The 27,000-nt window shown below is 42.8% G+C and overlaps 2 protein-coding genes across 8 annotated transcripts in view; one reads left to right on the top strand and one right to left on the bottom strand.

The window, feature by feature from the left end:
• Positions 1-405: 405 nt before the first annotated feature.
• HDDC2 (HD domain containing 2) lies at positions 406-11,016 on the top strand. Of its 2 annotated transcripts, none has more exons than XM_030489954.1 (6): positions 406-748; positions 1,250-1,371; positions 2,331-2,433; positions 5,831-5,899; positions 9,561-9,699; positions 10,875-11,016. In XM_030489954.1, the coding sequence occupies exons 1-6, from the start codon at positions 683-685 to the stop codon at positions 10,967-10,969; spliced, it is 594 nt and encodes a 197-aa protein (XP_030345814.1). In that variant the 5' UTR covers positions 406-682; the 3' UTR covers positions 10,970-11,016. The 2 variants fall into 2 exon arrangements, with proteins under 2 accessions (XP_030345814.1, XP_030345815.1); XM_030489955.1 differs by having other exon boundaries at positions 485-748; positions 2,334-2,433; positions 10,875-11,011.
• Positions 11,017-13,608: 2,592 nt separating this feature from the next.
• TPD52L1 (TPD52 like 1) overlaps positions 13,609-27,000 on the bottom strand; it is a 52,293-nt gene continuing 38,901 nt past the window's right edge. For 4 of the 6 annotated variants that reach the window (XM_030489953.1, XM_030489948.1, XM_030489950.1 and 1 more), the window contains exons 5-8: positions 22,776-22,790; positions 20,051-20,089; positions 18,925-18,985; positions 13,609-15,380 (exon numbers count right to left, since the gene is read on the bottom strand). In XM_030489953.1, coding sequence (XP_030345813.1) covers positions 15,249-15,380; positions 18,925-18,985; positions 20,051-20,089; positions 22,776-22,790 — 247 coding nt within the window. In that variant the 3' untranslated portion in view covers positions 13,609-15,248. The remainder of the gene's footprint in view (positions 15,381-18,924; positions 18,986-20,050; positions 20,090-22,775; positions 22,791-27,000) is intronic. The other 2 variants (XM_030489949.1, XM_030489952.1) reach the window with 1 other exon arrangement.

Below are 27,000 nucleotides of genomic sequence, written 5' to 3' on the forward strand. Positions count from 1 at the left end.
AATGCATTTTGAAAATCCACCAACTCTAAAGTAATTCAGTGTGTTACTTATTCCACTTGTAGAAGTGATGGAAGTGTCTGTAGCCAGAGTCCAAAGGAATTTAAAACTCTGAGTGCAGCAACTGTAATAATTAACATCTCATCTCTGAATAATTATGTGAGCTTACACTATTTACCATTGGTGGGTTTGTTTGGGTTTTTTAAAGTATGCGAAAGGTCATGGATATGATCAGTTTTGATTAAAGTACGAGCTACTCCTCCCTATGTGACCGCCTCACACCAGGAACATCTCCCCCTTCTCTTCTGCGTTCCACGAGAGGACACTGCCCTGCCCTGCCCCGCCCCTTCACTTCTCCTTCCCCCTCCTTTCCCCTTCCCTTCTTTTCTTTCCCATTTTCTTTCCCCTGGCTCCTCCTGCTACTTGTCTCGTTGCGGTAACAGTCTGAGTCATTCTCATTACAGCATTGCTTGTGGTTAATCAATCCCTGAGGAGCCAGAGCGCTGTGAACACGGCTGCGCCATGCACCTAGCACCCACAGACACCCTTTCCCCCAACAACCCCAGGAAGCGCCAGCTGGCGGCGCCTCGCTGCGCACCCGGCCCGCCCAGCCGCTCCTTTCCCTTCCGTTCCCCGGCACCGCCCAGAGCTGCCGCTCGCCCGGGCCGGCCGCGGTAGTGGCCTCATGGCGGCGGCTAGTGGCGGTGGCAGCGGCCTGCTGCCCTTCCTGCGGCTGCTGGGGCAGCTCAAGGTGAGCGCGGGGCCCTCGGGAGCAGCAAGGCCCGCCTCGGGCCCGGCGGCTGCGGTGGCTGGCGGGGCGGGGGCCTCGGGCGGGTTTCCCCAGCGGTCACCGCGGTGGGAGCAGAGACACGGGTGGTCGGCGGCGCCCGACCCGGCCTCCGGGGCCCGGTAGCGGGGTGGCCGGCGGAGAGACGGGGCCTGCGGGGTGTGAGTGGCGGCCCACCGCGGCGCCTGCGGAGCGGGGACGGCCGGCCCCGGTGCTGGCCGGAGGAGGGCAGGGGTGGCCCGGTGCCGTGAGGCACCGTGAGGCTGAGGAGGGCGCCTGCTGCTGCGGGCGGTGCTGGTGCGTTCGCCTCGCCTGTGAGCAGCTGTGTAAAGGCATCCCGTCGGAGCCTGGCGCTTGGGCAGGTGTTTCCCGGAGGCATCAAAGCTCACTGGAGCATGGAGGTCGCGGTGGGGTGAAATCCCCCAAAACCTGAGTTCATGTTGCTGTGACACTCTCCTTGTGCAGAGAGTACCGCGGACAGGATGGGTGTACAGGAACGTGGCAAAGCCAGAGAGCGTAGCCGATCATATGTACAGAATGGCAGTGATGGCTTTGGTGGCTGAAGACAAAAGCCTTAACAAGGACAGGTGAGGTGGTCTCTCGTTATTGTGATCATATGTTAACGCTGTGGATGAGCTGCAGCCAAAATGCTGAAAATAGCTTCATCCTGAGGAAGGGCTTTTAAAACATACTGAAGGAGTTTGAAATCCTTTCCTCTCTTCTCTTTCCTCCATCCTTTGGGAAGGGTGCTGTTTACCTGGAGAGCTGAAAGGGGCTAAAAACTTTTACTGCCAAACTGCGGTGCTGAGGCAACTTTTTAGTGCAGAGGCTCTGGACTGGCCTTCTCTTAAGCTGTAAGTAAGCGAGCTGAAGACACTCAGTTCAAACACAGCTTGAAGCAACAGACAGCAAAGGTAAAATCGTATATCGTGTGGATTTTAACAGCAGTAAGAAGCCTGAGCAATCATCTGACATAGCAGAGAATGGTCATTGTTGAATGAGTTATCAAGTCTAGGATGGGATCACACTTACTTTGTCCCTCCTGAAGCTGACCTGAATGCTGTTGTAAGTATTCTGCTGCACACTGGCATAGCTACAGAGCTGTGAGTGTCAGATTATATACTAAATTCAGGATGGCTCCCATCAGATTACCTTCTGCTTGTTGCAGGAATAATATGAAGTATAGAATGTAGTTAGTCGTCATAACATCTCCGAAAGCCAAACATGCAAAAGCTAAGTAGATTACTTTTGAATGCTATGCTCTTGTACAAAGGGTATTTATACTTAAATCTACATTTAGAAGCAGCAGTATCTAGAAATGAGGGATTACAGTCGTGTCTAGATGGAAGCCCTTGTAGCGAAGAAGTGAAAAATGTTATGTAAAGTTTAAAAAACCCAAAACAACCTCCCCAAAAGACCCGCAAAACATAAACAACCTGTGAAGTATTTGAAGGGGATAAATTTTGTAGTCTCTTAGCTTTATGAATAACAAGATGCAACTTAAAATGCTGAAAAACCTAACTATTCTGTCTTTGCTTCTTGCCAGAAGCATACGATTAGCTTTGGTCCACGATATGGCTGAATGCATTGTTGGAGACATTGCTCCTGCAGATAATATCTCAAAGGAGGAGAAACACAGGAGAGAAGAGGTATGTGCATAAGGTGTAAAGCCACATCTGTGAAGTGTTCTGCATGTTTTTAATGTGGTGGTGGTGGTGAAAGGACCCTCTAAGCAACATAATATTGTCACTGGCACAGACAAGCGTGCCACAGACAACCAAAGTTTTCAACTCCTTGTGATTTCCATATGTGTAACGTCACCAAGTACAAAGTTAAGGAAGAAGAACATTTGAACTAACCTTCATGTTGGCCATTTATTCCTGAGCTGGCTGGATTTTTGGTAACCTGAATTAGTCATGTTGACCAGCCTTACCAAGAGGTAGGGAACAGGGAGTAGGTGCACTGAAGAATGTGGATGGCAGTTTATAGTGGATCATTTGCATGGTGCCAGATCATGTGTGACAGGGACTTTATTTAAACCATTTGCACAGGACTCCAGACACAGATGTCTTTCTTTTTGTCATGAGACTTTGAGTGCAGCATGCCTAAAGTTATTTTATGTTTAGCTTTGTACATACACAAACTGTTGGTTTGTCATTTCTGGTTGGTTGTGTTATTTGAAGAAAATGGGAACTACTCCTCCAGCCGCAGCTAGAGGGCAACGTGATGCCTCAGAAACTTCAGAGGCTGCAGTTAGCTCTTCAAAGAGTGTAAAAAACGCTTCATTTATTATTTCACCACCACCACCACCACTTCTGTCTTACCTTATTTCTCCTCCGCTTGCTGGAGGAGGGCAGGGGTGGCAGCCCTGAGGCTGAGGAGGGCACCTGCTGCTGCGGGTGGTGCTTCACTTGGCCTGCGAGCGGCTGTGTGAAGCATCCCTCAGAGCCTCGGGGAGCCTGGTCCTTGGGCAGGCCTCCTCTGGCTTATGTGTTTAAAACCTGGGGTTCGGGAGCCTATGATGAACTCCAGGAATAACCTCTTTGCTAAGAAGTTGGAAATTAAAGATCAAAGGGGTATTTGGTGTTCTTGAAGTACTATCTTTGCTGACTGTGATTTTGGTTTGGGCTTTTTTGGTTTGGGTTCCCTCCTCCCAATTTATTTTCTACTGTGTTCTCACACTGAACAAACAAACAAAATAACCCCTCTTTTCTGGAAGCCCCCAAAGTTTATTTTGTCAGCAAGGATCAAGCTTCAACTTTGCCTAGAGGTAATTCTCACTTGTATTTAGGCAACAAAAAAGATATTTTGATGCCTAAGTGTGTTTAAGAAGTTTTCTTAAATATTTGCAGCTACTTCTGTTCCCATTTCACTCAGTGAGGACTTTGCTGTTGACTTTGTGGGAAGGATGGTCGAGTATTCAACATTTAGGCTGACTCTGAAACACTTTGGTATTTACCAAAGGTAACCATTTCAGGAGGTGGCTTGAGCTGAATTACCAGTATGCTGCTTTTTCTGCAGAGTTCTTTTTTTCCCCTTTGCTCTACAGCTGGCATTGAGCTGGTTCTGAAGTTTGCTGCTCATGCAGTAAGTTTAATCAGCTAGTCTCACCAAGGCTAAGGCAGCAGAAAAAGAACTTGAACAGTCATTTTGGCCTGATAACCTTGAAATCTGATGAGCTCCAGAGCTGGAAGGAGGTGGAAAGCACCAAGACTTTGATGCTTCAGTAGTGGGGAGCAGCTGATTCAGTTCAGCTATATTGTGAAACTGTACCTTGTATTTGAAGCGTAGAACTAATCGTGGCACAAAATCTTTGACTTGCCTGTGATGTCAATTGTTTCAGAAGCAGCCCTTAATCTTACTAGGAAAAGAGTAGAAATAGCACAGAAATGAGACTGATCAGCTGGGAGAGCACGAAGAGCATGCAGAACAGTTTCTGCTTGCTAATACCATCAGCTTGATACCATTAGACCTTGTAGCAGGATTTTTGTTGTTGAACAAATGGTGACTCAGTCTGGGAGCACTGTGTTTTATTGCTGCAGCATATTAAATGGATTTTTTTCTTTTTCCTGTTTTTCAAAATTGGAGATTTTTAAAGGCTTCTATTGCATTGCCTGACAGTCAGTAGCTGTTCCTGCTAGTGGAACTGTGCTACTTGACTGGGAGGGGGCAGTTGCTTGTCAACACTGCACCCATAACCTATTGAGTTCAAATGTTGCCTCCACTAGTTAAATCTGGGAGGCTGAGGTAGTAACTGACAGCAGTTCCCTGGCTTGCCTGCTTTGCTGTGGGCTTCTTTCTGGACTCTTGAAGATACTGGATACACTTTCAGGCTTTTTCTTGTGTTGTAGACTATCTCTCTAACAACTTACTTAAGCGGCTCCCAGAAAAGATTCTTCACTGAGTGGTCCTGCTGTTTCTTTGGCGGGTTTGTGCACATGTGCGCTTCAGAATAATTGTGGTGGGCTGACCCTGGCTGGACTCCAGGTGCCCACCAAAGCTGCTCTGTCACTCCTCCTCAGCTGGACAGGGGAGAGAGAATGCAACAAAAGGCTCATGGGCAAGATGAGGACAGGAAGAGATCACTCAGCAGTTACCATCATAAGCAAAACTGACTCAAGCTGGAGAACTGAATTTATTACCAATCAAATCAGAGTAGGAAAATGAGTAATAAAACCAAATCTTAAAACACCTCGTTTTCCCCCTGCCTCCTTTATTCTCAGGCTTAACTTTCCTCCTGAATTCTTCACTTCCTCTCTCCCATTGGTGCAGGGGGTTCTCCAGTGTGAGTCTTTCCCACAGGCTGCAGTTCTTCATGCACTGCTCCAGCATCGGTTCCTTCATGGGGTGCAGCCCTTCAGGAACAGGCTGCTCCAGCGTGGGTCCCCCATGGGGTCACAAGTCCTGCCAGCAAACCTGCTCCAGCGTGGGCTCCTGCCTCTCTCCATGGGCCACAGGTCCTGCCAGGAGCCTGCTCCAACGAGGGCTTCCCACAGGGTCACAGCCTCCTTTGGGCATCCCCATGCTCTGGTGTGGGGTCCTCCATGGGCTGCAGGTGGAGATGTGCTCCACTATGTGACCTCCATGGGCTGCAGGGGAATCTCTGCTCCTGTGCCTGGAGCACCTCCTGCCCTCCTTCTGCACTGACCCTGGGGTCTGCAGAGCTGTTTCTCTTACATACTCTCACTCCTCTCTCTGGCTACAATTGCTTCTGCAGAGTAACTTTTCCCCCTTTTAAATATGTTATCCTGGAGGGACAACACTGATGGGCTTGGCCTTGGCCAGCAGTGGGTCCATCTTGGAGGCATCTGGCATTGGCTCTGTTGGGGAAGCTTCTAGCAGCTTCTTACAGAAGCCTTCCGGGTATCCCCCACTCTACCAAAACCTGGCCATGCAAACCAAATACAATAATATACTGTACAATGTGTGTTTCTACAACCTTGGTAACAAGTAGTTAATTCTTGAGGGGAAAAAAAAATAATGATATGCTTGCTCAAAAAAAGGATAAATAGAAATGGCTTTTTATTTTTACTTTTTTCTCTCCAGGCAGCTATGCGACAACTGACCCAGCTTCTACCAGAGGACATCGGAAAAGAAATCTATGAACTCTGGGAAGTAAGTTTGCATTCTTTTAATCCTGAAATTAAGTGACCCCTTGGCCTCTTCCTGTTCACCTCTGAAATGGTGTTATCTCTTATTTTGACCTCAAGCAACACAGATTCATTTGCTTGGGATGTAAAGCTAATAGTATGAGTCAAGGTCACTTTGGAATCCTCTTGAAACAAAAATCCCGAACTTTGGTAAAATAAACAGGTTCTGCCTTTGGCTTTCCAAAGTTCCAGATGGACCCGTCCAGGACTTTGTTTGTACAACAGAAGGAAGGATTTGTCCTCTACGTCCAGCCCTCTTGGATATAAATCAGTTTTCTTATTACCTTACCTCTTTAGTTCACATCGAGCCATTTGTAGCTCACGATCTTTTAATACAGAAAAAAATAATGGGAGCTGATGATGCCGTGGAGTATTTTCTGCTTTTTATGCAAATAATAATTTATGTGTCTTCCATTCTGTTATTGTACAGCTCATTAAGCTAAAATATTTAGTAGTAACTTCTCGTTTAAACTTAAATATGGGGTACTGACACAGAAGAGTGCATTTCTACAAACAGCACCAGTTGCTCACTGGTCTTGGGTACCTTAAAATGTTTGTTCTAAGAAGTATCTTCTGTATTTGAAGGTGATTTAACTTTTTGATTTGAACTCATGCTGTTAATTAAGATCTTTACACTTGAAAACCAGGGATGATTAGATTATCTCCAAACAATTCAAGATGATAATTATTGTGCTTAGTGTTCTCCTGGCATACGGTTGTATGAGGACAAATGTATCTATGATCTCTTGTTGTTGCAAACAAAGCATTATATGTTTCTTGGACACTGTGACCTGAAACTGTATTTTATGCTGATATTCTTAGTTTTTCACTTGGACTATTATTAAATTTCAGATATTTGCAGCCAATTTCTGCCTTTTGTTCCAGCACCCTGTTTGTTGGGGTGTGGTTCTTCTTTTTCTAGTTGTGGTGAAACTGGCAATGGGGATGGGTTTTCGGTGTTGCCATTCAAGGTATAGGGGGTAAATCAGCATAACCAGATCTGGGAAATAATGGGTGTGCATTTGTTTAGTGAGCACTGGTTTTTTTCCTCCTTTGGGAAGCTGTTACAATTGAGGACAAGGAGGTTTTGATAAGATTAATCCTACAGGACTTTTTTTTTTGCATATGTTGTTTTCCTTTGCCTCAGTCTGCTCTTCTGATTGTACAGAGCTGGTTCAGTGTGCAGTTAGTTCTTCAGCACGTTGGCTTTTTATCATTCTCATTAACCATAAGTTAACATATGCACACTTTTGATCATTTGTTCTTTGTTTCTACCTTCAGGATAATTTATTGGCGTTGAGTCTCTAATGCAGCACTATGAGTGTAACCCATATAACAGCAAGCGTAACCCAAAAATCTAATATTCACATATAGTCCCTCTGGTCTTATTTTAAGTGGAACAACTAGGTGGTGCGTAAAAAAAGGAATCAAAACTGCAGAAAACAGAAGCCTTTGATCAGTTGGTGCAATACTCTGCTCTCAGCTGGCCAGGGGCATTTCCCTCTGATTTCTTTTTGTGAGTGAAGAAAGTTGTGGCCCAGAGCTGAACAGTGGCTGGGACAGGATCTGCTGACACTCTTACCAAGTTCCTACACTGCTCTGCCCACCTCTCTGCGCCCATTTCCCTTTCAGCTTTGTCTCTGCCCCCTCTTTCTCTTTCAGCCTTACAAGGTCTATTGCTTTGGAGTGTATTGATGGGCCCTCTGCAGGCCTACTGGAGGGGAGAAAGGTGGCAGAAAGATGCCTCCAGTATATTTTCACTTGATAAATTTATCCAGAATATTTTTTAAAAAACATCAACGAAAAAGAATCAGCACGTTTGAGCCCTGTCCTGCTTTTTTGTGTTCAAGAGCAAAAAGCAGAGGAGTAATTTTTAAAAGACAGGCTGGTGTTTGAGAGACCAGTTACTGTTTTTCCAAAGTGTACTGTTATTTTGCACTCTTAGACACCTGCAGGGAGGAAACAGTAAGTGTTTAGTTCAGCACTCTGCACAGTAGCACATATAATAGCTGCTATTTCTTGAGGTTAATGTGAGCTGAGGCATGAAAAAGATCTGGTGGGTTGTATGGCACAAAGAGGTTGATAACAGATTGATACTCCCAATTAATTGCTGGAGGTGGGATAGACCTTTATAGGCAAACAGCCATAGTTTTTTTCTTAAAGCTCTCCTTTGTAGTGGTGCCAAGAGGTTTTTTTCTTTTCGGTGGACCAAAAAAAGAAGTATTAAATAGATTGAAGAAAATAAGTAGTAGTATTTAAACAATTTAAAGATAAGGCAAAGCTCAGATTGAAAGGAGGAAAAGGAGTTTAAAACGTAGAAATGAAATTGATTACTGGAACAACGATGGAAATGTATTTGAAAATGTAAAGCATCATTCAAATCCAAATAGAGTGGTATATGAATCAATCATGGCTGTCAAAATCTGGATTTCTGACTTTCAAGTGTAAAGCAATAAGCATAAGAACAGGCTCCTAATAGCAGTCAGTCACACTTATCTGAGCATCGCTGTGCTGGAATTACAACCCAGGATCTTGCCACTGTGAATGACACCCACACCCACAGTTGTTGTCTTAAGGTGCAGAAAGAAATGCCGCGTGCTTTGGTCAGCAGGAACAGCTCTTCTGCAGTTGTGCTGCTCTTGCCTGCAGAATGGCTGCGTGGCTCTGGAAGCACAGATGGGCCTGCTGTGGTTAGTGGTGGTTAATCAGCCTCTGGTCTGATTACTGGTGGTGGTGATGGATGGGATCAGACCTGCTGAAGGTATCAAGGTGATGGTAGCTGCACAGAAAGAAGCCTTTTCCTGTGGTTGGTTTTGGGAGTCAAGAGAAGAACAGCTGATGAGAGATCGAGAAAATGCAGTAGATTTAGAAAAGAGAAATTGAAATGGCAGACCTGTCTGCAGCCATCACAGGAAGCAAATGACAGCAAAACTGTTCAAGTTGTCTAGAAATGTGAATACATAATATTCATACTGATGATGACTGCAGAGAGGGAAAAGATAGCAGAGAGATTAAAGGACTTAAAGCCTGAAGGGGAGGAAACCCCTTAACAAATGCCCTCCCTATCTTCTAGGAAAGACACAAAGACATAAGCAGCTCAGACAGATTAGACCAAAGAGATAAAAAGGAGCGACAGGAGAAATGTAAAGAACAACTCGTCAAACCAGCAAGTAGTGGAGAAAAGTGCAAAACAGGTCTTAAAACCCAGTAATGGTAATGCATAGGCACACACCGTGGTGTTTGGTGGCCTTAGCCTGGCCTGAAAAGGTCTTTCTATGAAACTGTTGTTAAATGGAACCTGTTATTGAACTTACGTATTGTGTAAGGTTGTCTCCATGTCATCCCTGATTCAGCTAAAATGCTTGGTATGTTTAGACTTAGAACACGTGGAAGAATCATGTTCTTAAGTCCTATTACATTGAATCGAAATTCGGCACATACTTATTTCAAGTGTTTTGCAAGTGGGTGAAGGTAGTCTTAAAAAGCAATCTTAGAAAGACGTAACTATCATGAATATTTATGGAGCGGCTTGTACTGATGTAGAAGATTCTAGATATATAAAGAGCTTCTAATACTCTGTTTCAGAACATCAAATTTTTTTGTCTCATAACTACAAATCTGTTCAGGAATATGAAAACCAGAGTACTGCAGAAGCCAAGTTTGTAAAGCAGTTGGATCAGTGTGAGATGATACTGCAAGCATTTGAATATGAAGAGTTGGAAAACACACCTGGCAGACTGCAGGATTTTTACAATTCAACTGCTGGTATGACATTTGGGCTTTTTTGGGTTGTTTTTTCTTTTTCCTTTGTAATTGAAATCTACAAATTGCCTTTTTTCAGATAGATGTTCACAGCAAGTGAGAGCTGGTTATTTTACTCATTGCTCAAGTACCTTAAACACTTTTGGGGTAACTTCATGCGGAGTGAAAATACCTTACTTTTCTCTGGAGGTATTGAACCTGAATTTCATTTATGCCAAGTTCCTTTTACATCACTCTTTACCTAGAGAGGCTCAGCTTTTGCTACACTCGCATGCGTTTAAGGATCAACCTGTAACACCAGAAGGGGATATAAAGGAGGCTGCAGGCTTCACCGATGTGCTTGTTTCTGCTTTGTTGGTGTTTCATGAACCAATGAACTTGTTATCCCTGCATGAGCTGTAGTCTTGCGTGGCCTGCCTGAGGTCCATGTGAGAAGCAGCTCAGTGAAATGTTTTAGGTGCAAACGTATCACTTTTTATTCTATCCACTGCTTTTCATCCTTCTCAAAAGAAACTGACAGTTGAAAGGAAAAACAGGTAAAGTAATCTTCACTGTGTTAGCAAGGGAGTTGAACACCAGAAGAGGACTGGCTCCAAGTCATCCTGTCCTGGCAAAAAACTAGGGACAGATAGTAGTCACCAGCCAGTCTGGGACAAGTCCCATTTGTACCTTGGTGACTCCTCAGAAATAATAAGCTCTCTGAAAAATGCATTAATTTGATTAGGGAAGAAGGGAAAAAAGAACAACATCAACAAAGCCGGAGTAATTAATTTTATAACTGACATCTTTGCCCTCCTGCCAGAATTCAGTAACTTAAACCGAGTGGTGTCTCAGTAGAACCTGCAGCACACACCCTAAGGGCACCTGTAACTGGGGTGGTTTCCTGTAGCAGGATACACAGTATGGGGTTGTCTTGGTCAGGGTACATCCCCTTGTCAGCTCTTAAGGGTCTTAACAGAGCACAGAGTATTTTTATAAGTTTTTGGGTGCAGAAGGACTGTAACTACTCTTAGTTATTCCGTAGCTGGATTAAACTGAGAGTACTCTCTTTTTAAAGAATAATTTGACATTTATTCTGAGCCTAAAGCAATGTCACTGCTGACATTTCACTGCCACCCTTTTGCACACAGGAAAATGAGAACATTTTTAACTAACTTTCCCTTTCTTCTGTTTTGCAGGGAAGTTTGTTCACCCTGAAATACTCCAGCTTGTATCTCTGATCAACACAGAAAGGAATAAAAAAGTAGCTGCTACATCTCCTCCCCATTCCTGAGGCATTCCTAAACACTGTAGCTATAATAAATACTTTGTTTTATATTCCATGTGTTACCTTTCCTCCTAATTGCTAATTCTTCCAGCAGATTTCTTTATTTTTTTTTCCATTTACTGCTGAGAATCCCAGGACCACTTAGGTAGGAGCAGGTACAATGGTTACCTCCTGGGGCAGAGTTTGTGTCAGAGACCGTGCGTAACTTCTGATTGATGCAGTCTTAGTTACAAATAGATTCTGCACTGGGGAATTTCAGGTAAGTTTAAAAATTAGCCAATTGCAACCTAATCTATTCCTGTAATGCACTGACTGGGACAGGCAGTCTTGTTCTGTGACTCCTCAGTGTGTCTGGATTTAAGTGTTCCATCTGTATCAGATGGGATAATATTTGTTCATTGCAGTACACAGAAGTGAGACCAATAAGCACGTTTCTCTAGAAGCTCTTGACAGAGCCAGACTTAGCGATGAGATTTCTTTGGAGTGCATAAGCCTTAAGAAGTGATGGTGGATAAACCTGGTAATATCAATTAATGTTCTCAATGCTTATTGTTTCATGCTTTTTTTCCACTGTTCATGTGTTGTATCAGGGAAAGGTGCTCCTGTTTCTGGAAGGCCAGTATTCCTGACACCCCTCACCCCAGATTGGCAGTTCTAGAGACTCTTTCACAGGTATTTGATAATCACAGAATAAGCAAGGTCGGGAGCAATATTTTGAGCTTGTGCAGTCTAATGCAAAAGCCTGAACACCCGTGTAATGCTGGCTGCCCCTGTTTGGGCTGTTACTGATTGTGCTGTGACAGTTTTTAGTGGAAGTAATAACACTAATGTAAAAGTACCGTATGGTTGTCAAGTAAAGCTGTGGTGGTGGTAAATGCCATTATTTACCACCAGTGGTAAATGATAGTAGTTAGTAGCACAGAGTCCAGTGTCTGTGCTACTCGCTGTTGTGTCATATGTGCGGCTGGAGGCTAGGGTGATGCCACAGTTACTAGATAAGGAAAGCTTGCACCTGGAAAAATGACCTGGTGAAGACCCGGAGCTAGCTTCTCTGACTTCAGCCACATGTCAAATGGGGCAGCATAAAACTAAATTCAGTTGCCATCCCCTTTAAAGGTAGGTAATGTAGCTAAGCACACACCTTCAGGCACCATGACTTGGGAAATGTCTCCCTTACACAAACATTAGGGGCCTGCCCCAAGCTTGTGCTGCGTTCTGCAGCTGGTGCAGAGCTGCTGGGAGCTCTTGCCTTGGTGGCTGGTGCTGTGCACAGAATCTGCAGAGCATGTTGGCCCAGCTGAGATGTGGGGTGCCCGCTCTGCACGGGAAACCCCACAAGGCAGCAGTTGTGCTCTGTGGGAACCCCAGAAGAACAGGCTTTACTGAGCAATAGAAAATTGATTAGTGGTTATCAGTGGGTGGTTGGTATACCACAGGGGTGATGGAGTGGGGCTTATGAACCTTTAGTGGTTTTATTCCACCGAGAGGCATACAAATCATATTCACCATTAGTTTGCACTGAATGCCAGGCATGAAAGAGCCACAGATGCATTAGAAGACAGAACTGAGAACAAACGAGAAAGGTGGCCTTAAAAGAGGTGTTTGACAGCCACACAGCATGTGTGCTACCCCAGCAGGACCAGTCTGTTCCTCCAGTGCTGCAGGAGGCTTTACTGGCTGGCAATGTGCTGCTCTGCAGGGGATCCAGGGGGAGGATGGCGTGCTGGGCCCCAGCCAGCAGCACAGTGGTGCAAGGAAGATAAATACCAGCCTGGAACACAAAGACACGGCTTGAGTGTGAGTTGGGTTTGGTTTTGTTTGAAGAAATCCAGCAGGTACTTCATGTACAATTGCATTCCTGTCTACTTGCTGCAGCTGCAATCCTATGTTAGTTTGGGCACTGCATTTTAATAGAAATAGGGAGCTGGAAAAGCTGGAAAAAGGCTGGAGAAGAAAACATGAGCCATGACGGCAGGTTGATAGTGAGGCTTCAGGTGGTGTGAAATGCACTGTTCACATGTAGAAGTGTACCAAGCCCTGGACATGTCACCTGTGAGAGGAAAACACCTCCTCTCCTGATCTATTCATATCAGCATCAACCTTACACATAGTGGCAGCTGCTGTAGTGACAATAATGTTTAAGGACTGCTGTGGAAGAGAAGCTTGTCTGGCCAACCTACCTCCTACACAAGCTTTTTGAATTATGCTCTTGCTGAATGTAGTTGAAAGCAATTTACTGCTTTTCCATAAGCATTTGTCTATGTGTATATGTATATACATACATAAACACATAAATAAAATGAGGTCTAAACTGGTGTCCTGAAAAAGGTGACAGTCCTTGGACTCCGTCTTTTAACCTTGATTCGGCTGCTGGGCCTGCTCAGAAGAAGGTCATAGACCTAGAAGATGTTTTCTACCCTGTGCTTCACTTTTATTGAACAATTATTTTTCTCCTTTGAACCTCAACATTTTCAAAACTTAGATGACGTATTTCTATGGGGAATTTCAGGGCCGGAAATGGAGGAATGGCAGATGAGGTTTTGCTATGTCACCACAGAGTATCAAGGTAAATTGCAGTGCTTAGAGACGTAAGTAAGTAATACTGGTAGAGACACAGAATTGGAAAGAAAAAACATCACAAAGTGTAAAGTAAGAGAGAAATTTATTTTTAATAAGACTATCAATAACTTGATTTACACAAAATTGACCAGGAGTATCTTCTTTAGTTAAATAAATTCATGTGTATGCACAAACCCACTTAAAATAAGCTAGCAAATTGTCACAAGAAATCTAAACTACAAAATACTAATTAGATTTGCTTCCATGCTAAAAATCACACTAAAGAGGCATTTGATATAAATGTCCAAAGTTAACTTATGTCATGTCCAGTAGAACATTACAAAAGGACTTCCAACTCTGTATAAACTATAACAAAAGCCACGCAGGGAAAAAAATCACTTAAAGCCAACTTTTCTCACAAGATTTTAAGCAGTCTGTAATGTCAAACTCACTAACACTGAGTTGAAGCTTTGGCTATGCTAAAAATCCACATCCATTTTGAAAGTAGCCAGACTCTTTTCCATCTTGTTTAAACTTTACCGTGCTCATCTCAGTCTGGTGAACTGAATAATGCAACATGCAGACTGGCACGTGCTCACTACACAGCAAGAGAGTGTCACAAGTGTGCTGCACTTTTCTTAGAAACCATGTTAAAAGGATGCAAGCAAACATGCTGAATCGATCCAAGCTGAGAGATGGCTGGCTTCTGCTGATAGAGCAGATGCAATGTGGTTGGTGGGGTTATGACCTGGAGCTGAAGCATGACAAAATTTGACACCAAAAGTAAAATACCTACTCATCCTGGGTGTCATAACAGGTTTTATGCTAGCAGCTCTGGAATGTGGGCTGAAGGCATGGGTGCCCTAACCTATGGCACATCTTAAGCCAAGTGTTGGGTTTGTATTCTTTCACTTAAGGCTGTGTCTTGACTGAGGCTTATAAAAACCTTCCCTTATTATTTGAGGGGAAGATATGGAGGCAAAAATATTAGAGGTTCCCTCCACTCCACCTCCTTTTGTAATTAACTTACTTATACTGTCAAGTCTTAGCAAACCAGAGAGCAAGCAATGGTAATTTTAAAACTGAAGCTTTTCCAGCTACAATGACCACCTCGTGATCAGTTCAGTTTCCATATGAATTACTAGGTGTCTCCTCCTGTCTTCCTCAACTCTGCTGACTAATGGGTGGAGGGCAACGCCAGGCTGTACCAGTGAAGGAGAAAAAACCTTTAGTGACAATCAGTGATTTTAATTCTGTTAGGAAATAGATCATGTACAGACACTCCTTAGCAAAGGGCACCTGGTATGCCTGGTAGGCAGCTGGTATAGGGACTAGTGCTGGCAGTAGGAATCGTTGCGCAGCTCTAGGTCCATCTGTCTGATGTGGCACTGAGAGGGGAGTTGGAAACCAACAGAAAACAGTGAACTAAAATAAGAAACAGACTGGGAGATTGTTGGAGGGAAGTTAAATGAAAACTCTTTTGGTCACTTAACATAGTATTTAGAGCATTTAAGTCAACGACTTGCATATGGTTTCTATGGTGTACGAAGTACCTGATGATAAAATGGCCCATCAAAAATACAAATAGGAAAAGTTTCTCCAGCACAAGGCCAGGAAGGCAACTGACAAAACCTGGTTGCACAAGTTGGGTGGTGGGAGAGGTCTGAAACTCACTGGCTGGGCAAGTCTCTGAAGAGAGGCCTGTGAGGCTCAGGTTCGCTGCGATCTAACACTGAAGCTCTTCTTCACTCTCAGGGACTCGGGTGCCAGCAAGAGAGCTCTGAGCGCTGGCATGGGCTGTAGAGCTGAGGACTTCTTCAAAACTGCCCCCTGTGTTGCTTGTCCCACCAACCTTGGTCTGAAATATGGCAAACAAAGAACAGCAAGTTCCTCTGCTCACACCGTAGCAAGTCCCATTTGCATTCCACCCCAAGGCCATGAAGAGGTGGGAACTGTTCAAAGCAGGCAGAGAACGTGCAGGGTTGGGTTCTCCTTAGAATAAAAGTTATAAAAACATTCAAATAAAGCAAATCCTTTCCTCCTCTAGGCTGCAATCATAAAATCTGCCAGTGGCACTTAACATATGCCTAAAGGAACCAGTCCCTAAGCAGATCCCAGGTAGGATCCCAGATCCTACCAGTAAACTTAATGTGGTTCTTTACATTAGTAGCTCACGCTGGTTTCACTGTTTTTTCAAGTTCTACATAGGCTGGATAAAAGATGGGTATTGAAATGAACTGGTTTGTTTGCTGAGTGAAGTGGCCCATCACCAGCAACAGTAATACAGCTGCTCCCAAAATACATAAACTGTATTGGGATTTTGGACAGCAGATAGAATATAGTAATCAAAGAACAAAACCAGCGGCTTGTCTCCCTGTACGTACTTTGTAGCTGCCTAGATACTGGTATGTATAAAACTGCCCACAGCATTGTCATGTGGGGAGGGGAGACGAAAAGATATCAACTTACATTAATGATATTAATGAAATTAATGACAATGTGCTCACAGGTCATCTACTTTCAAAATGCTTCAGTTTGCTGACTTTGTTAATATAAGTATTAAAACCAAACCCCAGTATGACTAAATCACTGAAAAAGTGTTTTCCTGACAAAGACAGAGCTTTAGGCAAAGATCTGGAAATGGTCAGGACTAAGTGATGAAGAGACAAAGCACTTTTGACCAGGTTGCCTTGTTAAGAGAATGTTCTTTGGAGGTTCAGCTTGCTGATATGCCCGCTTGAAGTTGATTCCAGCCTGAAAATGGGGCAAAACTTTTTACTCCATCCTAGAACTGCTGCAGGACAAGCTGGCTTTTTTCCAGCCTGTAAGCCACTAAATGCTTAAGAAGATTATTTTAATTAAATGAACTTTATGTCCTCGGTTTCCAAAGGATTAATCCTATGTAATCCTTTGTTTCATCAGCTAGCACAGGAGCTGGCCTAGCTTGAAAGTTCAATAAAATAAGGTAGTAATAGTAGGTTTGATATTTGCTCTGACAGTTTGAGTCACTGCTATCAAAAGTTCCCATTCCCAGAGGTAAAAATGTGTGTCCAGTCTAATGGGCTGTGCTGACTTCCAGAAAGTTATCAGTCCATCCCTGGTTTTTGCAAACAGCAATACAAAACACATACATTGTTAAATGTTGGGAGGCCCAGAGCTTGCACTGAAAAGGAGCCACTGCCTAGTAAAGCTACTACTATGTTTTCATGGCAAAACTCATGACTTTTATTTGCCAATTAAAGTTCTCAATTGATTTGGACTGACCAGAGTGATTGTGAAAGCAGACTATTCCCGCACTGTTTTAAATGACTCAATAAGGTGCATCTGAATTTGGACACCTCAGAAACATTAATGCAGTTTCATTTTCTATTTGCCTTTCTGCCTACTCTTCCATCTGAAAACAAGAACGGTGTAAGTCACTTTACTGAATGCCTCTGGCTAATACCCCTGTGTGTACTCCATCAACTTTTTGTTTTGTCCTGCTTAATCAAAGATTCCTTAAAGGATGCTCAAAGAGCCCTCCGAACACAATCAGCTAAGAACTGGCATGACAAATAGTCTCTCCTGGAAGAACACCTTTCCTTAACCAGCAAAACAAGATCAGGCTCCTCAAGCAGTTCACTGTGAGAAGAAATGGTCTTCAGAGCTGTGCGGTTTGAATTGACTTCTCCTCTTTCTGAATGACACACTGAGGTGGCTGGACACAGACACTCCTCCCTTGATGCAGAAAGGATATCACTCACATTTGTCCTTTACCCCTCAAATCAAGGCAAAGGGCTTTTAAGCTGCCCTTCTCACAGGTTGGCCTAAATGTAGGAGGAAGGGATTTGTAGAGTCTAGAGTAGTCTTGTAGCAAACTTAGGAGCTAGAAGTGCTACTGAAAGCCCCAAGAACAGATTTAATGACTAAATGGGTACAAAAATACTTTACTTTTCCAACTGGTGAGTGGTGAAAAAGGAAAACAAAAATCCATTTCAGACCTCAGGAGTTACAATTAGCTGCATCCCTTATCTAAATGGGTAGAAGGAACACAAAGGGATAAGCAAGTGATATGCTTGACTGCAACAGACAGGAAATCAGACCTTCCAAGCTGATGCACCCCACTGGATGAATGATTTCTCCTACAGTGAGATTGAGTATAAAAAACATTTGCAGCTAAGGTGAAAAGAATAAATAGGAAAGCATATACAGGCACTAAGCTGGGGCTCTAGAGGTCTGTGCTCTGTCCTAGCTCCTTGGGATGCTCCTAGTCTTCCCTGGGATGCTGCCTCCCACCTGTGAAACTGAGATGACATTTCCTTTTCTGACACAGTACAATGGAGATGACATTACCCTACACCACCATGACTTACATGTTGTCAGAACAGCCTATCGCTAAATAAATGTGAACACTCAAAAGCTGAAAATCATAGAGCAACTCTGCATTCTTTGATGGACATGCTTATTTAGAAACATAAACATAAGCCAAACTCTCTGTGTCGACTTTCCTCAGACACTGACTGGAAAATCTTATGTACTGTACAATTTCACAATGGCACAGATAAGACAGACCTTCCCCGTGCACCTGCTGCTTCAGTTCTAGCTGCAATTTTCATTTTCTCTAAGAAGGAATGTCCTTCTGTCCCAAGTGGAAGGCCATTTTCTCACCTTTTAATGCTTTGCAAGTTATAACACCCCTTGACCTTCAGCTATTTTTCAAATCTATTTTCAGTTCCCCTTAAAATGAGGGGTCATAATCTGGCCCTTGTCCACTGACAGACTGTACTTGGAATGTGTTGGAATCTTTCTATCGCAGCAAAGTAAAATGCCAGTTTATGAGCACACTTGACTTTATCTGATGAATAAGAACCATTAGGAGACAAACCCTCTTGTTCCCCACTTCAATGTGCCTTCCCATGCAGCAAAGATTAGCTCACTGCTCTGTCCTGCTGAGTGATACTGTCCTTAACAAGCGCTATTAGTGATAACTGGTAACTTTGCCATCAGATCTTCCTGTCCCACAGCAAATAATTCCAGAAAAAACATTGCAATTTGAGAGGAAACGCACCTGCATTAAAGAAAGACGAGTTCAGTGCTAATAGCCACATAGGTAGTGCGAGTCACACCAGAGCTACACGACAGCTCCCGTCAGCTGAATGAGGGGCCCCTGCTGAGTACATCTCTAGGAGGCAGGAGGTGGCTCAGGGATGAGACCACTTGTTTAATTTGGCAGATAGCAGAAGTAATTTCTTAGTAACAAAGCACAGAAAGACTGTTTCTTTGCATAGTGCCTTCATTTGCCATTGGTGTTCTGTGAAATTCTTGATGATCGAACAGCAAGTTCAATCAGTGTACAAATGATAGGGACAACTAAGCTGTCACACTTTAGCACACACAGCCACGTAATTGCCTCTAACTTTTACCTTAAGGCTTGTGACAGTGGTCTCAACCTTTTCCTCGAATGACCTGAAAGTCGGAGAATTCCTAGGAGAAAAAGAAAGTGGAAGGAATGAAGAGTGAGTTGCAAATGCAACGGCATAACTCCACAATTTGACTGGTTTTTAACAGGCAAAAACAGTAGGACAGACTGGGGCCTGGCTGGCAGCACAGGGCTCTCGACTGATGGGGTATGAACAGTCACTTGTGCTCTGTCAGTCAAATCCAATTATGGTAATTGGATGAATATATTTTAGCTTCAATTTTGCAAAAGCAGAACCTGCCTAATAATTGAAACCAAACTGGCCTGGCTACCCTGTTCCGACAAGGACAAACAGAAGCCAGTTGGAAAAATCATGCAGATTTACCTTTTGTTCTGTTAAATAGGTGATAAAAGGGTCAAAAGGAGAGAGAAACTGAGTTTTATGACTTACATCTGACCCACAGGTCACACTGGTGAATGCTTGCCTTAAACTATCCACCTGCTGAAGTTGGATGAATTAACATCCGTCATGTAGTTAGGAGATTTGTTTTCTCCACATGCTTTGCAGGGAGTGGGGATATTCATATATGTAGAGGCCAAGGGGATAAAAAGAAAGCTGGATCCTAATTTTATTGAAAACAGTCGAAGCTTTACTTGAACAGACATCAATATTTGGCTGCAGTCAAGTAAAGCATGATTATAGCCATTAAAACATGAAAGCACTCATATGAAATCCCTCCGTAGGAACATGATCCAAAGCCTGCTGGAGTGGAAAGCATCTCTGACGTTAATGGGCTTTGGATGATGTTCTAAAACCAGCAGAACAACTGAATTTCAGACTCAGTAATACAAACCTGGTAACAATCAACTACCCCAATAGATCTCAGAACTGCTTCATCTACTCAAAGGCTTGTGCAAGAGATTAAATAGTTAATACAATTAAAAGGAAAAAAAAACCCCTCCACAGATGGCCTGTCCTGCAGCCCTTATCTACATGAGCAACCTTAATTGATTGAAGTGGGACTGTTTATCCAACTAACACCTGCAGGATCAGGATGGAAGTATGCAAATCCCCCCTCATTACACAGCCGAACACCACCATAGCAAATAGAATATGGGTAACATATTACCTCATTGCAGGCATGCTTATGGAATGGCGAATAGAGTAACTGTGGGGTAAAAGCAAAAGATAAGGAAAAAAAGCTGTAAAATCCGGTTTGCAATATGACTATAACTAATTTTTATTCTTTTTTTACTTAGATTTTAAAATGTATATACATGTTTTTAAGACTGCTGATACTCTTCCTCTCCTGATGGCAATAGCTTGTTGCCATCCACTCACCTGTGGATTCCAGCTCACTCTCAGCACTGAAGATCTTACCACCACATTCTCATGACAACTGATCAGCAATAGGGCTCAAAACAACAATGCAAAACAGTTCCTGGCAATACCCATTTAAATGATGCAGACCCCGGCTATCTACAGACACGCAACATGTGACAGAGGAACAGAGCACTACCTCCGCGCTCCACAGTGGCAGATGATAAGCTCTGTGCTGGGTGAGCGCAGTACACCTTGCGTGTGAGCACAGACAGAGCTGGTTCGAGGCAGTACGTAAGTAGGCAATTGCTTTTGTTGCATTTACAATGTATACAGCCCAAATAGCCAGTGCTGGCCGCCCATTTGTATAGGCTCCTACTATAGGCACACTACGCTACCTAAACAAGAGGTTTCTTCAGGCAGATATGCTGCTCTGTCAGCTGCAGCAGCTGCTGTCCCCATCTCTGTAGGATGTTTCACCTCCTTCTTCAGACCTCAACATTACCAAGACTAGAAAGCTGTTTTCCACAGCTCTTGGCCATCCCTCCTTGCAACACTTACCTCCTCAGACTTCCCAGCAGCAAGAGGATTGGAAGGCTGGCAAATGAAGGATGGAGTCTCTGCATCACTCAAAGATCCCCCAAATTGTCTTGCACCTTTAACCCTGCAGATGGCTCTCCTCTTGGCCTACATTAGCCACGTTCTTCCACCTGAGCCACCAAAGCCAGCTCTGCTATCATAGCATCACCTATTCCCTGCTGCTGGGAAGCATCTAAGCCTGTTCTGAATATGGATCTTTATTTGAAATGTAAGAATCATCCATAAATGCATTTAGATTTGAATACTGAAAGCAAACTGTGCACTGCAAGAGCATGTATTGTTTCAAAAATTCATGCTTGGCTGCTTTCAGTGTTGACTGACAGCTGCAGCCTGCTCTGATTGAGAACAGCGAGAGCTTTACTTTGAGGGATACCAACATTTGGCTGCAGTCAAGCAAAGCATGATTATAGTATTAAAAAATGAAAGCTCTATATAAACAGCACATGTGCTTGTTCTGAACCATGCAAATTCAGAGCAGCACTGTGTCCGTATCCACACAAAGGATTATTTTTTTTCCAGATTAAAGATTCAGAAATGGGAACAGGAAGGAGGAAAGAGCAATTTGGCAAGCAGGTGGGACAGAGAGATCTTATTTTTCTATTGTGTATGTTTTAAGCGCTCTGCTAAGCTCAGATAGACGAGATCTAACAGCAGACAATGCAAATGTTTCATATTCAGTTTCTCACACCATTTTGAAGACTTTCAAAAGATTAGCCCAAACATTTCACAAGTGCAGCAAATCCATCCTAGCTAAATTAAACAAGCATGCTTACCATTTTAGTCTTTTAACACCTGACAAATAGGCAAGAACAAGAGTTTGGAAGCATGTCAGCATAGGCTGCTCCTCTTCTAATAGCAAAACATTCCAAATATGAAGGTTTAAGTAAGATTACATTGTGCCAAATTAAATTTGCACAGCTGAGAGATGGCATGTGACAGACAATCTGAATACTAAATGCATATTTTATTGGATTCATCTTTTTATTTCTGAGGAGGTAAGGAAGTTATAGGAACAGTAACAACATCTTTTACTAGAAGCCTAGAATATTAAGCTTTTTTAAAGACATATGTCTGTGAGCAGTGCAGAGGCAGAAAACAGAGATCCTTCATGACAAAGGTCACTAAATACTACATTTTGGTTTCATGTCAGAGTGAGACAGGAAGCTCAGTCTATGCTCCATTTTGATGTTCTCTCAGTGAAGTAACAGTTCCTGTTAGGATCACTTAGCTGAACAGAAAAAACTGTTCTTGAGCTGTCCTGTGCACTGGGGATGCTACAAGGGCAGAGAGACTGCAGGGCATTCAGGGCTGTTCAGCCCCTCTGCTGGGTGAGCTGACATAAAGCCAGACCACTATGAGCACACATGAAATTGTTTTATAATTCATCATATACTGAAGTGCTTTACAGCATCAATAAATCCAAGCTCTCTCTATAAAGAACTCCTTTAATCATGTTAAGAGCTTGGCCTACTCTTGGAAATTTCCCCAGGACTCAAGAGTCACCATGTACACTTCATGACTAATATACTTTTGCTTTATTGAAGAGGAGGTAATTAAATACTTCATACAATCTTCATAAAACTCTGCTGGCTGAGTAGAATTTTTACTGAGCATTTGTTATGTTCTAACCTCTGACAAAAAAAGATGGTTGAGAGAATGGGATTACGTATAAATAGGCTTTTCCGAGCAACATCTTCTGAATGTGTTCATTGTTTGAATTTGAAACGAATCTACTCAAGAACAAGGCAAACATTTAGTCCAGACCCTTCCTTATTATACTCACCATGCTGTAAAAAGGAGGCATTACAGTTTAAGTAGCATATGTTTTTATCCTATATAATGACACTGAAAGGAAAGAGGTTACTGCATTACATTCCATAAAACAAAACCTGTCAAGCATAGAGGCAGTATTCGCGGAGAGTAATGTGTCTTACCTAATTGAATGCGATCTGTGGAGGATGCACAAGGAAAGAAAAGCAAGAGTTAAAAGTATTATGAAAAAATAACAAAAAATACACGTATATATTTGTAGCATGTCAAACTGCCTTAGGAGAAAAATAAAATCATTTGCATTCAAATCTTGATGCTGGAATTCACACTGGAACATGGATCAGTTGAGATTCCTTCAAAGCGAAAATTTTCCACACACACTCCTCCGCTACACGGTCACCTATTCTCCGTGCAGTGAGGAACGGAAGCTTTGCTAAATTTTGTGTTCTCTTCATTAGATCAGATGTAAATAATGCTAACTGGTTTCCCCCCCCAAATCCTACCTCAATCTCATTCGAAAGAAAGTATAGGGAAACTGGAATTGTACATGTACATCAGCAGGAAATGTCTTTTTTCCCCTCTAAATTTCTTAATCATCTCTCAGTTCAGAAGGGTATCAGAAAAAATACAAAGCTTTTAATTCCTAAAATGACATTTTCTAAAATACTTGCTCCTTGTTGAAAACAATAATTGAAACACTTTGACACTGTTTTCCAGCTCACAAGGAACTTAATTAAGGCAGCAGAACTGGGAGAGGCACACTGATATACAATATTCAAAGGATGTCATTAAGGTTCCAAAGTCAAGAAATGAGGAGGCAGACAGACTCTCCTTCATCTGCGTGTTACTGATGTAGTCTTTAATTACAGACCACTTCAAGGGAACACCTGCCTCATGCAGTGAGCCAGATAGATGGTGCACAATTAATGAACATCTCTTCAATACTTATTTTTCACATCTTTTTTGAATGTGTGGTGTGATGCATTATTTACTGCACAATATTCACATCTTGCTCTGAAGAAAAGCATTGATTTCTTCGGGGTTATTTACAGGAATCATCATGTATATTGGTGCTTTTCAAACACTCATGGATTTATCTTTGTAACACTTTTCAGCTTAGACCGGCTTAAGTAATGCTGTTGCCATAGGTAGCCTTCTTTTACTACCTGCTGACTCCCAGTAACAGTCCACCACTTTCTTCATGCTAATACAGATACTTGTACAGCCACATGATAAGGAAATGTGTGATACTGCAGAGGTCCAAAAACCATCACAAAGGAAGGGGCAAGCGTCAGTAGAAATGAGAGAAATCAACTGCTTCACCCATCAGCAAAGAAATACTTACAATACATTCTGAAGCAAGACAGTATTACCATTTCCTTTATAGGGGATATCAGAGACACGGAGGTTTATGAATGGTAGTTCTGGTTATGACAGCTGAAATATTTTGAAGAATTCAGCTCAGTGAGTTTAGCAGCAGTTTAAGTGCCCAAAACATCCCTAGATCATAGAAATCCTGGAAACGATAAACAAAAGGCTACGCAAAACCTCTACCACCACAACAAAAAACCCCAAAAGGCACAACAATAAAGGCATGGCAAAAGTTAACTCTCACAGCACTGAAAGAGATTAATTATAACTGAGCCATCTAAAAAAGATATTGGCCTAACCTGCTTCTAAAATATTCCAATAGGAGAGATTTCACAGCCTTCAGAAATCACCAGTTCAGCTGCATTTGTGAGCATTTTCAGTTCCCTATGTCCTCGTCCTGCTAAAGCAATAACACTTAAACTGTATTTCTCTAGTTCTACAAAAACAGAGTGGACAGCCTTATCACAGTCAATCTCCACCACATCTCCCGCCTCCCCTATGTCCTCTATGACAGGTGCTGTCAGTTCAAGATAATTGTTCTTGACAAATCCTTTTATGTTTTTGCCATCATGCTATCTTCTAGATGCTTAGAAAATAACAGATTAATGCATCCTCCACCTACACCCCCCAGTACCTGCTTCCCAGAACTTCCCTTGCCCTTTTCCAGAGGGATGAACTTTGCCTTCCTCCATCCCTCTGGGACCTCATGCACCTTCTGTGCTGATTCCCATAACCTCTGAGGGGCACATTCAGCTGCAACAGTCATGCCCCCAAGCTCTCCCTCCGTTCAGTCTTCTGCCTCTTTCCACATATGCCTTCCAACTCCTGGCAGGAAGGAGGCATTATATTACCTTCATTCATCTTGAGAGCTGGCTCATCCCAGGCACTGAATTTGAAAGGGGTCTGTGTGATCATGTAATTAAAGAAAATGTACCAGACAGTTAAATGAATGATGTATAAGCAGTGTAACTGCTGACATCCTCATTTGCATGCATGCCTTTGTTAGCTTAATCTTTAAATACATTTACTTGTGTAGTAGTAATGTATGTAGTAGTATATAGTGTACATAGTTTCCTATTTCCTTTTAATTACCCCCACCCTTTTTTTTAAGCAAACCAAAACCACAGAAAGTCTCCATATTTACTTTTAAGAAGGCCATCAGCAGGGCTGAAACTCTTAGATCCACATAGACAGCTGCAGAGTAGTCCAGCAGTATTGCATGGAAAGATCCAAACTTTACCAGTATGCAAAGGAGCAAGGGATAAAGACCCTCAACTCTGTATCACATCTGCGCTCTACATGGCAAAAGCCATGTTGAAATGTGAGTGTAACACCTGAAAGAGCCGAGCCCACGCTACTGACCTATGAGTGACCTGGGTCTCTCCTCTTCCCCTGTGCCTTCCTTCTCTGCGTCACAAGATGTTAAAGGAGATTACATGAGCTGGGGGTGGAGGGGCAACAAAATATCCTGATGGTGTACCATTAATCACAAGACTCTATTATCTTAATGATATTACTAGTGCCTGGTTTGTGTCCTAAAGCAAAAATCTCTGCATACTGTTTTTTACATACATTTCTGGTATTTTGAGTAACATAATATTAAATAGAACGCATTACAACTGTAAAGAGACCATACAAGCACTAATAATTACTACAAAACTTAGAAGATGTGAGATGCTAGTGATTATTCATGCACAAAATGAATTAGAGAGTTGGAAAGCTGCAGTGGGGATGAAAGAGAAGCACAGCAGCTGCATGAAAAGCACTCTGTCCCCAAGGGGTGGCCTCTCTAGTCTTTGGGACACGTGGAATTTTGTCATTTTTCTTTCTTGTAGATTTCGTCACATTTGGGGGAGTCTATTGCTGATATATGATATTTTACTAATATTTTTAATAATAATTTTTACTAATTTAGATAATACAAGGTGAGATTGAGACCCTGCATCTTCAGAAATGTGTTTCACGTGGTGCTCTGTACAGCTGACATAGCAGACAACCTCAAAAACAGAATTTCATTTCAGAAAGCAGGCAAGCTTCAATATTTAGAGTCAGGCTGACTACAAACCCCTTCAAAATCACCATTGCCACAGGCAGGAGGTAAAACTGCTGACCATACTGGGAATTATGATGATCATCTGGATTTCAGAAATCAGTTACAAGTGTCTGCTCTGAATGAAAGCAGAACGGGGATTTGCATCTGGACGCAAACTGGTGACTTTCAGCCTTAATGCCTAACCAGAATCAAGCCACAGTCTGATGTGTGCTTAAATCAGCATTATGGGAGGAGCGGTGATAACCCATCTAAAATGATTTGGATTAGCAAAAAGCAAACAAACAATGAAGCATGCCTCCTTACAGCTTACTCCCCCAAATACAGCCGGGATTGGAGTGGGAGAGGGGAAGATTTTTAAAACCATGTTATTTAAGTAAGTGATAAGGTTCACAGTGTGACCCCACACAGGACTGCACTTGCCTGAGTTGAGCCAAGATCTCAGGCCAGCTTTGTGGCTGAGGGAAGCACACTGACCATTACTCTAGATCTAGGATGTTCAGCAGATGCAGAAGGCTCAACTTATTCCATGCTGTATGTAACTATGGCATACTGGCTGTACTACTTGATGCTTCATCATCAAGAAAATTCTCCTAACTGAGAATTTAACAGAATACAGCAAGTGTCCACAAAAAAAACGGCAGTGCTGGTAGTTCATACTTTCCTGAGAAATTCCCAACCAGGTTCAAGGTAATAATTTCAGTCAAAGAAAGCTACTAGAAACAAGCTTCTTGATTAATCAAAATGTTTACGGACTTAGCCTCTGCTTTGAGCCCTTGGCTAAAGGGCTAATGGGATAAATACCACCCATCTGCTTTCCAAGTGCTAGTCAGAAGCACGACCATCATGGGGGTTGGGGATTAATACTGATAGATAAGGCAAAAGAATATGGTAACAGTGATTAATTAAGGGAAATATTAAAGGAAAAACGTGCTTTATTACAGTGAAGACATTTCTGACGTTGCAGT

This window comes from Strigops habroptila, chromosome 6 (assembly GCF_004027225.2).
Source record: "Strigops habroptila isolate Jane chromosome 6, bStrHab1.2.pri, whole genome shotgun sequence".
Taxonomy (NCBI): domain Eukaryota; kingdom Metazoa; phylum Chordata; class Aves; order Psittaciformes; family Psittacidae; genus Strigops; species Strigops habroptila.